This window comes from Plasmodium malariae (genome assembly GCF_900090045.1).
Source record: "Plasmodium malariae genome assembly, chromosome: 13".
NCBI lineage: Eukaryota > Apicomplexa > Aconoidasida > Haemosporida > Plasmodiidae > Plasmodium > Plasmodium malariae.
Genome location: NC_041787.1, coordinates 1,667,466 through 1,681,980, shown reverse-complemented (window position 1 = coordinate 1,681,980; position 14,515 = coordinate 1,667,466). Strand labels below are relative to the sequence as shown.

At 29.0% G+C, this 14,515-nt stretch overlaps 2 protein-coding genes across 2 annotated transcripts; one reads left to right on the top strand and one right to left on the bottom strand.

The window, feature by feature from the left end:
• Window positions 1-1,080: 1,080 nt before the first annotated feature.
• Window positions 1,081-2,493, top strand: GDH1 (NADP-specific glutamate dehydrogenase, putative; the record flags this gene model as incomplete). The annotated part of the gene is made up of 1 exon (XM_029007412.1): window positions 1,081-2,493. One exon carries the CDS (start codon window positions 1,081-1,083, stop codon window positions 2,491-2,493), a length of 1,413 nt encoding a protein of 470 aa, XP_028863804.1.
• A 1,376-nt stretch (window positions 2,494-3,869) lies between these two features.
• PmUG01_13041800 (conserved Plasmodium protein, unknown function) lies at window positions 3,870-14,322 on the bottom strand (the record flags this gene model as incomplete). The annotated part of the gene is given in 2 exon segments (XM_029007411.1): window positions 3,870-9,773; window positions 9,787-14,322. The coding sequence occupies 2 exon segments, from the start codon at window positions 14,320-14,322 to the stop codon at window positions 3,870-3,872; spliced, it is 10,440 nt and encodes a 3,479-aa protein (XP_028863803.1).
• Between the last annotated feature and the right edge of the window lie 193 nt (window positions 14,323-14,515).

The window sequence follows — 14,515 nt, the reverse complement described above, 5'->3', positions numbered from 1 at the left end:
AAAAAGATATTTTTGCAAAACGCGTAAAATATATGTGTAATAAATACTCATATAATATATATATAACTTTTATTTAACAAGGGATATATAAAAAAAAAAATGCAATATTTAAAAAAAAAACACATCCAACTTATATTTTTAGTTTCAAATGTAAAGCGTTCTCAGTTTACTAAGCATAAAATAAATTATGAAATATAAACATGCATGCTTAATCTGATGTTATAAAATATTGCAAAAGGTTAAGTATACGCCCGAAAAGGTACGCGGGAGAAAGATTTAATTAAATTTTATTTTGCTACGCTGTTCCCCAACTATTTTTATATGTTATACTATTTTTTTTTTTATTATATATATATTTTTTTTATTTTTTTTCCTTTGATTTACGTGTACTTAAATAAATATTTATTTTAAAATAAATAGATAAATAAGCAAAATAAAAGCGTAACGAAATAACAATATAAATTGGAAAAAAATAAAACTTATATTAAGGTGCAAATCAATACGTTCTTATATGTACGCAGCTTGGGCAAATATTTTACGGTGAGAAAACTATATACGGCCTCCTTGTTTGCTTTGGAAGCTTTGTACATTGTATATATATTTTTTTTTTTATTTTCCTTAGCTATATTTACCACGTCCAAAGATAATACATCTTCCATGTTCTCTATCATTAAACATATGTACATAGAACCAGATATATTTTTATTAAACATACTTAAGGAATGTATTACACTTCTTTAACATGATTATTATGTGTGCAACATATAATGTCTTCCCCTTTAACATAACACCTATTTAACACGTAATTTCAAGTTAATTAAGTGCGCATTTTTCACAAAAGGGTGAATTAATCCTTTTTCGCCATTTCGCCATTTCGCCATTTCGCCATTTCGCCATTTCGCCATTTCGCCATTTCACCATTTGGTTATTTCATTTCGTTTCGTTTCTTTTTTTTTAATTTACATGCTCGTATGCATCATTTTGCGTACACATCTTACCTCTACTTATCTTCACTGCAAGTACACACACGCTAGCTATATTTAAATCTGTCCCTTCACCTTCCACCTCTGTTTTTCAAAAATGCATGAATACCGAGACCATACAGGACGTTTCTCGCTGATTAACAAAAATGCGAATAATTACGAAACTCTAATTGAAGAAGAAATGAACAATGTGTATGAGCGCGTAAAAAAATTAGATCCGAACCAAGAAGAATTCTTACAAGCATTTCATGAAGTACTGTATTCTTTAAAACCTTTGTTTTTGGAAGAACCGAAATATTTGCCTATAATTGAAATGTTATCAGAACCAGAACGAGTTGTACAATTTCGAGTATGCTGGTTAGATGATAGAGGGATTCAAAGAAAAAATCGCTGTTTTAGGGTTCAATATAACAGTGTGTTAGGTCCTTATAAAGGAGGGTTACGATTTCATTCGTCAGTAAATTTATCCATAGTAAAGTTTTTAGGTTTTGAGCAAATTTTTAAGAATTCGTTAACAGGATTATCAATGGGTGGAGGAAAGGGAGGGTCTGATTTTGATCCTAAGGGAAAATCAGACAACGAAATTTTGAAATTCTGTCAAAGTTTTATGAATGAATTATATAGACATATAGGGAATTGTACAGATGTACCTGCTGGAGATATTGGTGTAGGAGGAAGAGAAATTGGTTATTTATTTGGTCAGTATAAGAAAATTGTAAATAATTTTAACGGAACCTTAAGTGGAAAAAATGTGAAATGGGGAGGATCTATTTTAAGAACAGAAGCAACAGGCTATGGTTTAATTTATTTTGTTTTAGAAGTATTAAAGTCTTTGAATATTTCAGTAGACAAACAAGTAGCTACTGTTAGTGGTAGTGGAAATGTCGCTCTATATTGTGTTCAAAAATTATTACAGTTAAATGCTAAAGTTGTAACATTAAGTGACAGTGATGGTTATATATATGAACCTAATGGTTTTACAATTAATGATTTGAACTTCCTTATACAATTAAAAGAAGTTAAAAAAGGAAGAATTAAAGAATACTTAAATCATTCTTCTACTGCTAAATATTTTTCTAATGAGAAACCATGGGGTGTCCCATGCACCTTGGCTCTTCCATGTGCAACTCAAAATGAAATAGACTTAGAAGATGCAAAAAAATTACATAAAAATGGGTGTATTTTGGTGGCTGAAGGCGCAAATATGCCATCGACTGTTCAGGCAATTAACTATTTTAAGTCAAATCAAATTATTTTTTGTCCTGCAAAAGCTGCGAATGCTGGGGGGGTAGCAATTAGTGGTCTTGAAATGAGTCAGAATTTTCAATTAACACAGTGGACAAGAGAAATAGTTGACGAGAAATTAAAAGGAATTATGAAAAACATATTTATGACATGTTCAGAAAATGCTTTAAAATACACAAAAAATAAATATGATTTACAAGCAGGGGCTAATATAGCTGGTTTTTTAAAAGTTGCTGAATCTTACATTGAACAAGGTTGCTTTTAGAAAAAATTATTACTAGCACATGAGGGGGCGTCTTCCTCAGCAAATGAGCAAAGTTATTTCATTTATTCATTTTATATATATGTATGTGTTTACGAATGTATATAGTTATTTATTAGTTTATCTGTTTTATTTATTATATTTTTATCTCCATTTTATTATTTTTTATTATTTATTTTATTATTCTTTTTATTTATTTATTTTATTATTTTATTTTTTTTTTTTGTGTGTATAGTGCATGCCTTGTGTAATGCCCTTTTTCTTAATAGGTTTAAAAAACTTCATTGAAAATGGGACATTATATATATAACACATATATACACATACGCAACCATGATACGCAAACCGCAAGCGATGATTTGTTTCGTTAATTACGATGTTAATTGTCATATATTTAGTAAATTTATTATGTACGAAACGTTCGCATGCCCCGTTTTTTATTTAGCTTTGAAATCCTTGAATGTAACTCCTTATATATTCATGCTTTGTAATGCGTTATACTACCGTTTACTTTTATTCATTTAAAAATATATATTTAAGAACTGATGAAAACTTTACATATTATAAGAAAGAGCTTTAGTAGTATTCGCTCATAATTCAACTGTCAGAATTAACATCTCTTTAAATAAGACATAAGAATATATAAACTTAAAACATTTATTATCTTTAAGCAAGGATCTCCATAATTTTCACTAAAGTGATGATATATTTTTAATTTTTTAATAAAATTATTGCGTCTCGTGACCACACAACTAAAAGGAATTATACTGCAACTATCAGCTAGGCAGCGGAAAAATACTTATATGTACGCGTATAAATACATAGTACATATTTATTTAGTTATGCTTTTAAAACTTAAGGATTTTTTTCTTCTTTTTTTTCCGAATTAATTCGGGCGTGATTATGTTTATATATGTAACGCAAAAAAAGGAATTTATACAATTAAAATGTCGATATGGAAAAAATTTGAAATATTTATTATAAATCCGGAGAGAAACGACAAAGGGGACCAAACAAGCACACGTTGTACATTCGTTTGTATTTGGACAGAAATTACGCAAAAATATGCACATATATATATATATATATATACATTCACACGGCTAAATTAGCGTTAAGACAAAAAAAAGTAATAATAATCGGAAACAAAAAAAAAAAGAATAAATTAAAACACAGTAACTTATTCGTAAATAACAAGAGGAAGAAATTAAAAAAAATTATTTAAAATGATTTCAAAAAAATAAATAAATGGAATAAATAGTTGAAATAAGTAAATAATATATAAACACTCATACGTATACACATATATCCTTACGCATGCACACCCACATACGTGTACAGGCGCACATGTGGAAAGAGCCACAATCTTACAGACACTCTCACAGTAGTTCCGTAATGCTGATGCTCCATTTTGCTATGTCATTTTGCAACATGTATTTCATTTTTTCTTTGATAGTTAGTAAAAATATTTTCTTTAATTTATTATCATTAATAAATTTAATTATTTTGTCATCTAGCTTATCTTCAGGAGTAAAAGTAATTTTTCTCCAAGTAGACTCATCAAGTTGAATATTTAATTGAAATAGTTGTACTTCAGAATATGTATTTTGTAATAAATTATCATTATTTTCATTATCTGAAATAACTGCATTATTTGACTTCCCAAAAAAAGGCGAACATTTTCTATTTTTACTAAATGAATTTTCATTATTAATGTAGATATTATTTACATATGCATGTTCTTTTTCACTATTTGATGCATTATAATCATTGTATGTAATTATATTTCCTTTTATTTGATTCAATGTTTTTTCTATATTTCCAAAATTGAAATCATTATTTACGCTTAAGTTAAACCCCACCTTGTCTGCACTGTCCTTTGTGTTACTCTTTATATAATTAGACGTACAATTCGTATGAAAGTTGTTCTTATTACCATTTTTTAAGCTTTCGTCGTTACTATTTGTACTGTTCTCATTGTTTATAATATGTTTTTTCATTTCATAAGAATTCAAAGGGGAAAATATGTTTTCATATATATTGTCTTTTTTTATTATATTATTATCACTATGTAAGGACATCCTAACTGGCCATTCTTTTCCATCATCATATTGATCATGTAATGATTTATTATCAAATGATGTTAACATGGTTGTAGAATTTTCATCATTTTGACAAGTTTCGATCACTGGATTTGCTTTAGAATATATTTTTTTTTTATTATTTTCTGGCATTACTGCATTTAATCTGATTAAATCAGTCCTTTCGATCATGGGCTTATTCTTGAAATTTAGGCTATGTGGGGTTTCGAGCGGATTGTCATGCGGGTTGCCATATGGATTGTCATTACAGTTGCTATTATGGTTGCTACTATAGTTTCTATTCAGGCAGCCATTCCAGTTACCCCTTACGTTGCTGCTTAGCTTGCCGTTTGGGGTGCTGATTACATTATTGTTCCCCCTAACACAGTTGCTACTCTTCGCGATTCTATTCACGCCGCCATTCAAAAGCATTTTCTGAAAGTAAATCTCATTTTTTTCTAAACAATTCATACTTCCATTATAATACACATTAGAAGGGTTAAGCTTGGTTACTTTCTTTTGATTCAAAAACATAGTCTGACTATTCTCAGCATTAGGGGTATATATAGGACATCTGACATTTGTATTTTTTCCAACATGTTCAGAAAAATTAAAATTATTACTTGTAGAGGTGTTCAAATAATTATTTACTTTTTCTTTATTAGTATTGAAAGCTTTGTAAGAATTTTTTGTCCCTGTACTTTTAATTTCCTGTGAAGGAATATATAAATTTTTATTAAAAGCCACTTTTGTTAAAGTACAATTTGGTGTCATATATTTCTTATAATCATAAAGTGTATTATTATCTATGTTAGGTTTAAAAAAGGATTTTTTGAGCTTAATTTCATTGTTTTTACTATTTATATTTTGCTTATATTTTATTACATTTTCCTTCATATGTGTCTTTTGAATATGTACATCATCCTGCAGATTGCGATTTAACTCTCTGTTAACATTTTCTCTACTACTGTTCTGCATATATATATTATTTTTTAAATTATAAAAATTCTCGTTATTGTGTTTGTCATAATTTGGCACACTTTGTGGTGTATATGGAGGGAAAAATGTAGGATTAGATATATATATTTTTTTTTTACTGTTATCAAGATATATAGGAGCAGCTTCCTTATTATATATATACAGACTATTGTTATTACTGTTATTACTGCTTCCGTGTGTTCTCATATTATAGTACCTATGTTTGTTCACTAAGTCATTGTGATTTACGTACTTAACGTTATTATTCAACAGATTATTACTAATTAGCTGGTTACTACCATTTAACCGGTTACTACCATTTAACCGGTCATTACTGATTAATCGGTTACTTCCAATTAATCGGTTACCACCAGTTAATCGGTTAATACTATTTGATCGGTTACCACCAGTTAATTGGTTACTACTATTTGATCGGTTACCACCAGTTAATCGGTTACTACTATTTGATCGGTTATTACTAACTAGTTTGTTTACCGGCGCACACTTAGGGGTGGGGTTATTGATAATGTTGCTATCCGACAAATTTTTAGAATTATTAACATGATTACTTATGTGATTATTAGCTAGTCTTTGAGAATTGAGAAAATATTCCTTATCAAAATAATTATTATCTTTTACATACCTTATTTCTTGCTCTATTTTTTCCCCATTTTTACTGGTTTTATTACCGTTGATAAAGTTGTAATTACAACGTATAACATTTTCTTCACTGTTATTCTTTTTATCAGAAATTAAAAAATTCAACCTAGATTTGTTTTCACTAATGGCCATATTTCTATCCTTATAATATATATCGCTTTCGTTATTCTTTTTATAGTTCACCAAATTATTTATTGATGCTGTGGGACACTCCTCGGTACCTTTTTCATGCATTTTAAGCATATTCATACTATGAATGGGCTGCTTCAGAGGGTTAATTTCTCTGTTCAAGTAATTCGTAAAATTATTATTGTTACTGTTATTATCACTAATGTTGGTACTTAATCCGCTTCTATTAACACCTAAACCGCTGCTATTGTTGACACTTAAACCGCTGCTGTTACTTTTTCCGCTGATATTGTAAACAGGAGGTATATATCCAGCCTTATATGCGCACCTTACATCTTTATAATTATTATTACATCTATATAATAAGTCTTCTGAGTTATAAAATTTTCCTCTCGAAGTATGAAAATACTTTTTGCCAACTTTGTTATCAACTTCTTCAGTATTACTTACAAATGTCTTATTTAAAAAGTCTATAAGCGGGTTCATTTTATTCCATATATTGATTCTATTTGTTAAATTTAATCTTTGGCATGTTTTATTAAAGCAAGGATTATATAAATAATTATATTTGTTGTCCTCTCCAAGTTTTGAAGGTGAAGCCGAAGATGAAGATGGTGGGAGTTGTACATTTTTTCTATTTATTAATTTTTTATCATCTGGATTAAAAGTTGCATTATTTAAATCAGGAAGTGCCTTAAAGTGATTGGAAGTATTCGAATGGTTGTTATGGTACCTATTGTTTGATTCATTCATTTTATTATTTAATGTGGCATATGTGTTAATTGAATTTTTTATATTGTTCTTATTAATATTTATCGTATTGTTACTACAGATGTTAACGTTGTTATATATCATTAGTTTTCTTTCGTCAGTTTGATAATCCTTTGGCTTATTAGAAATGTTAGCCTCATTACTCAGATAAAGACTTTTATTTGTCACACACTCTTCATGTAAAGGTTCTAATATTTTGTTGTACGTCATGTTATTCGTAAGAGTAGATTCATCAATCCCAGTGTTTTCTTCTTTTATATCTTTGATTTGTTTAGCGTCTTTTATGTCTACTACTTGGTTACTTCCATCCGTGTGATTTAGACTTACACAATGCATATCTTGTATTTCATTTTTGTTATCAATTTTGTTTAATAATGTAAGGGATTCTTTATCATTCTCTTGCATTTCTGAGGAACATTGTAAATATTCCTTTTCATTTTTGCTAAAATATTTATTTGCTTTCAACCCTGAGTGAGTTGTTGAATTATATTTACTTTTCTCTAGTACTTTATCATCATTTGATAGATATAAGCTTTTATTCAATATATAATTGTCATTACAATCTTCTCTATATGGAGTCTGTGTAAAGTTTTCATGGCAACTTTTACTTGAATATTCTTCTTTTGTCTTATGCTCTTTTTTAGGAGAATCCGTATTGCTTATATAAGCTAAACCGTTGTTCATTTTGTATTTACCATTATTGTTATAGTTATCATCATCATTGACATCATTATTGTTATAAACACTGTTACCATCATTCTCATCAACCGTATCATTCTTATTATGAAAACTCTCTATGTTAGTAATATAATTATTGTTAGTATTACACAAATTTATTTTTATTTTTTCCCTTTCAGAATAATTCATACCATTCATGTTGCTACCTTTGACGTATTTTTTATTTTGAATAGAGTTTACTTCACCTAAATTTTCTACTTCTTTTTTTAATGTATGATAATCATCCTTAAAATGTGAAATATTTTTGCTTTTTTTAAACGTTTTACTTGGTGTATCTTTACATATTTCATGTAGTTTACTGCTGCAATTCCTTTTATCATTATTGTGATGATCATTAGTCAAAATGTGGTGCTTACTTTTCTTTAATTCTGAATTTGTATTATCATTCTTATAGTTATCTCTAAACATATGACTATTTGATAAGTTTAATGAAGCAGAATTTATACTTTCCTTAATGATTAGAGGGTTTAGGAGCCATTTGTTTGAATCTCGTGTCTCATCAGCTTTCTCTGATGTGAACTCGGAAAATGTAAAACAGCCCTCATAAACTTCATTCATTTTGTTATTAAATTTTATTGAATTATTCGACATTTCGTCCTTTGCTTTGTTGTATCCGCTAACATGAGTAGTTTGCTTTTCGCTGATTCTGTTAACATGGATGATGGGCCTGATTCGGTTAATCCCGTTTTGCTCGTTCATCTCGCGCGATATTTTATCTTTACTTTTATGCCGTTCTTTATTATTATCGTATTTTTTATGGTAATAACCTGATTTTATTGCAATACAGGGGGCAGTGTCAGCAGTAGATGAGGTAGTATCAGCAATAGATGAGGTAGTGTTGGCAGTAGATGAGGTAGTGTTGGCAGTAGATGAGGTAGTGTTGGCAGTAGATGAGGTAGTGTTAGCAGTTGATGAGGCATTGTTAGTAGTTGATGAGGTAGTGTTAGCAGTTGATGAGGCATTGTTAGCAGTTGATGAGGTAGTGTTAGCAGTTGATGAGGCATTGTTAGCAGTTGATGAGGCATTGTTAGCAGTAGATGAGGCATTGTTAGCAGTAGATAAGGAATTATTAACAGTAGATGAGGCATTGTTAGCAGTTGATGAAGCATTATTAGCAGTAGATGAGGCATTGTTAGCAGTTGATGAGGCATTGTTTGCAGTAGATAAGGCATTGTTAGCAGTAGATAAGGCATTGTTAGCAGTAGATAAGGCATTGTTAGCAGTTGATGAGGCATTGTTAGCAGTAGATAAGGAATTATTAACAGTAGATGAGGCATTGTTAGCAGTTGATGAAGCATTATTAGCAGTAGATGAGGCATTATTAGCAGTAGATGAGGCATTGTTAGCAGTAGATAAGGCATTGTTAGCAGTAGATAAGGAATTATTAACAGTAGATGAGGCATTGTTAGCAGTTGATGAAGCATTGTTAGCAGTTGATGAAGCATTGTTAGCAGTAGATGAGTCCGTGTTAATATTATCCACGCTTCTCCCTTTTTTGTCATTTTCCTCGTCATGATCTCTTTCGTGCGTAAAATTTTGGAATTTATATTTTATTTTGCCTTTATTAAGATCATGAAAATCTAGTAACACTTCTTCATAGGTAGAACTGCTCAAGTACTCATCGTTGTATAATTCATCATACACTCCATAGGGGTACGCCTTTTCTTTGTACATAGAACTATAATTATTACTATTACTATTATTATTGTTATGCTCACTGATGGAGTGTCCAGCTGATTCATTTATGTTCTCCGGAGTGTTACAAATGTTTGTATTTCTATTAATCGCATCGCCGCTCTCATAAGAACTGACTGTATCGAGGGTACTAGAATAGTCATCTTGGGAAAAGTTGTCTTTTTGTTGTTCTTCTGAGATCCTAACACGATTATCTTTTTGCTTGTAATTTTTCATGAAAATGGAAATGTTTTTTTTTTTTTTTTTTTTCAAGGGTATTTTTTAACAAACCCTTTTGTGTCACACATTTTTCATACATTGGTGAATTTATTGCTTCATTTTTTTGGGCATATATTGATTCATTTTTTGATCCTTTTCTTTGCTCACTTTTTAATTCACTTCTTATCCCACTTTTTGACGGTTTTTTTTTCGTATTGTTGTTTAATAAAAAATTTTGGAATTCTGCATCTGTTGTAAATGTAACAGAACTAGGGGTTTTTAATTTAAACTTCTCAACATTGAACTTGGTTAAATAGAAAGAAATAGATGCATATAGCCATACGGTAGTTATAACAGTACTATATGCGTGAATAGTAATATTATAGAAAACATCTGTCTCTGTATTTTGTAATATTATATTTGACGAATTATATATATTCGTTTCGGTTGATTTAATAAAGCCATCAATAAATTTCGTTATAATTAATTTAAATTCTAAACTTCTTTTTGATAATTTACTCTGAGTATGTTTGAGTAATTCTTCATTATTTGTGTCAACATTAATTTTTAAATGAATGTTTTTACACTTATATGTAGCTGTAATATCAAGAGGGTATTCCTGTTTTCTATTTTTATTGTCTAAGTACATTTTATCACTTAACATGTTATGCATCATTTTACTCTTTTTTTCTATTTTGTTATTTTCATATTTATCGTTATTCAATTTTTCATTACACATTATATTTTTTTTTTTTTTCAATAAAATGTTTTTATTGGTATATACTTCCCTTTTGTTGCCAATTCTGCTTAATACACTATTTTCTGAATAAGGAACAATGACATTTTTTATTTCTTCCTTTTCGTAAAATACTCTTTCTTTCTTTTTATGTGGATGTTCTTTACGTTTGTTCACTGTACAGTTATCCTTTTGCACTTGATAAATTTGACTGCCTAGGTTTGCATAATTAAGAGAATATTTGGGGGGCTCATAAGAAGATGAACTATGACAAGAAGGAATATTAAAAATTTTATTTTTTTCTTCATATTCTTCGACACTCTCACCTGTGTCTAACACATTCCCCGTTTCGTTTATCTCTGTTTTGTCTTCTTTGTTCGAGAATGCAGAAGGGCGATCTTTTTTTTTTGTTTTGCTTATATATATATCTGAGTCTACCATATGCATGTCGTTATCTATTTTATGCATTACTTTATCTGCTTTGTGAGCACCTTTATCTATCCAGTTCATTCCTTTGTCTGCTTTACGCATGTCTCTATCTACCCTGTTCATTCCTCTTCCTAGGCCGTTAAAACTGCCACTCTGTTGGCATATATAATGGCCTCTATTCTGATGTTCCATCTTCATCCTTTTTAATGACTTAATTGGTTGATTTCTAATTGGTACCATGTATTCATGAGCATTACTATGTTTAGATATAAAAGGGTATTTTATCTTAAAAGGTTTGCTATTTTCATTATTCTTACTACCCATTTTGAAAAATTTGCGACAAATATTTATGTTCGCTTTGGGGTAATTGTCACTGATAATTTCAATACTGTTAGAAAAGGACCTCTCTTTTTTTTCTTCTTTTTTATTATGTATTCCTTTTTTAACTCTTTCTTTATAATTGTTGTCCTTTGTTTTTTTATCTATAAGTTTTAATGCATCGGCAATAATAGAAGTATTTATTTTTTCTTCATTGGTACGAATCCCTGTTAGTTTAATATTTACAGTATCTGTTAATTCTTTCCGTTTGTCATTGTTTGAACTACTTTTTTTGTTCTCTTTTTCTACTGCATTTACATTTTCTCCTATTATATTTTTTATACTACTTTTTTCGTAATCTTTTAATTTGTGTGTATGTATATTATTTACTAATTTGTGTTGTTTCATATTTTTTACTAAGAGAATGTTTTTTTTCCTTTCTTTGTATGAGGTGATAGTTGGATTTAGTGAATTAAAACTGAATGATGTTGCATGCAACATATATTTTGTTTCGTCTTTATGCTCATATTTTTTTGCTTTGCTTGATTTTTCTACCGTTGGGGAGTAGTTTTTTATGTCACCAACGATACTTACTCTTTCCTGCTCTTCATTAAAGCTATCATCATGTATAGAATTTTTTTTTACAGCTAAATTATTGAGATCTGAGTTTCTGTTTTTCAATTTCTTTTTTTCATTTCTCAAATGATGGTTACCCTTAATCGTAGGATTGTATTTAAAATTTTCTTGAGTATTTAAAATTTCCGCAATATTTAAATGCTTATTAATACCTTGTACATTTTCATCAGAATTTAGGAGAACATCATATAAATCAGAATGGCTCTTATGATCCTTCTCTAGACAGTATTCCCCAATACTATACAGCCCTTTACGATAAGGACATGTTTGAGCAGCATAATTGATCTTATTTTTATTTTCCCTTTTATTTTCCCTTTTATTTTCGCTATTATTTTCCCTTTTATTTTCGCTATTATTTTCCCTTTTATTTTCGCTCTTATTTTCCCTTTTATTTTCGCTATTATTTTCCCTTTTATTTTCGATCTTATTTTCCCTTTTATTTTCGCTCTTATTTTCGATCTTATTTTCCCTTTTATTTTCATTTTCATTCATGTGTAGTAACTCCTCGCGTTCTATACATTCTCTATTTTTGAGAAATTCTTTAGAATCGTGACTCAGACTATCGAGTGAAATTATACGGATATGATTATCCTTTTCACTTCTTTTTTTACTGACATTTGTTAAACCTTTATTTTCAAAATATAAACTGTTTAATATGTTGTGATTATTTTCTCTTTTTTCAGAATCCGTCATATTTGTGTCCTTGACGGAGCAGACTCTAATGGATTGTTTTCTCGTGTTAATGTTCATATTTTTATTCATGCCCATATTGTTATTAATATTTACATTTGTGAATATATCTCTATGTGGATCATCAGAATTTACCTTTTTTATTTTGGTTGATAACTTGTTATTACTTAGAAACAAATTTCTCCCCTCTTGTGATGAGCTTTTCAATTTATAAGGGTCCTTAATTAGCTTACCCCTTAAAGAACATATGTCAGCATCTGCTACTTTTAAAATGGTTCCTTTTTTTACTTCATCTTGATTCTCCATTTCATTTACGTTATATATGTGTGCTATTTTGTACGATGAGTTATTTTTTTCTACCATATCTCTGTTATTCTTAGGGAATTTGCTAAAATTTCCCATCTCTTTTTTCAAAATTGCATTAGAATGTCCTGTATAATTATCAGAAGTACTGCTAATTATAATTACCTCCTCTGCTGATTTTTCAATGTTGCTATTACCTAAACTATTCGATTTTTTAATATAATCTAACTTGCTCATATTGAATACATTTTCCATGTTCTTGAAGTTGTGCAATTTACACAAGTTTCTACCTCTACTTGTGTTATTTTGTGTACGTATTACTCCCATTCTGTCTGTATCACCAATTTGAATTGACATACTTGCCTTAATTTTTTCACTTTTAAATTTTTCATTTTTGAGTTTTTCATTATTGAAATATTCGTTTCCATTTAGATCATCTGAAATAATTGAACTGTCAAGGTTGTTCACTGTCGCTTTGTCCTTTTTACTAGCTGAAATGCCCCATTTTAGTAAATCGATAGGATTCCCGCTATACATAACATTGTCAATATAATTATAATTTCCTTCTTTGTCATTTATGTTTCTACATTCTGTAGACGCATTATTCGTGTTTATATTTAATGAAAAGTTATTGCTACTGTAGATTTCCTTGGTTATTTTTAATAAATCGTTTAGTTCATTTTCATTTGTACTATTTTCTTCTACAGATGCTTCATTAGAATGTCTATTTATATTATTTAAATAGTTTTTATTTAATTCTTTTTTTACAAATGCTTGTGGTAAAATTTTTCTGCTATTATTTTCATTGTTACTATCCTCTTCTAGGTAGTCCATATATTTTCCACCATCGTGCATTTCACCTTCCGTAAAATTTATTTTTCCATACGTAGAAAATTCATGCTCATTCTTATTAAATAAGTACATATAATCAGCGCAATTATAAAAGCCGTTTCGATGCAAATTTTCATTATGAAATTTTTCTGATAATAATGTGCTAGTAGAAGTACACTCTTTTGTTTTTTCTCTTTTGCTGTTTTGTTTGCCTATAATATTTTTTTTAACATTACTTGATATTTGTTTAGAATTGTCTTCATCAAAATATGCATTAAGTGCTGTATTTTGTAAAACATAATAATAATTTGGTTCATTATATTTTTTTTTTAGTTCTGTTTTATTCATACTTAATTCCCCTTGTAATAAATTATTATGTGATGATTTAATCCTGCATGAATGAAACTGATTAAGGTTATTATATTTTCGACAGATTAATTTATCATCTACCATTAAAACATTATTTTTCCTACAACCACTATTTGCATCATTGTGTAATAGCGAGCAGTTATTGATATTGCTATTACTGTTGCTATTTCTGTTTCCGTTTCCGTTGGTGTGATCCTCTTTCCGTGCTATATAAAACGAACCTGAGTTATCTTCTGTTGAATACTCTCCTAATAAGGTATTTTTCATCATAAACAAAATGGCTTATGTTCTGTCAAGAGGTAATAAATCTTTAAAAAAAGGGGGTAATTTCATTGAATGTTTTAGACTTAATATTTATTATTAGTGTATTTCTTTTTCTTTACTACAATTTCATCTACAGTTTTGTTGTTATCAATCGAAGTTTGTTTTCTGTAGAACCTATGCTTCTATTTTTGTAATGTTT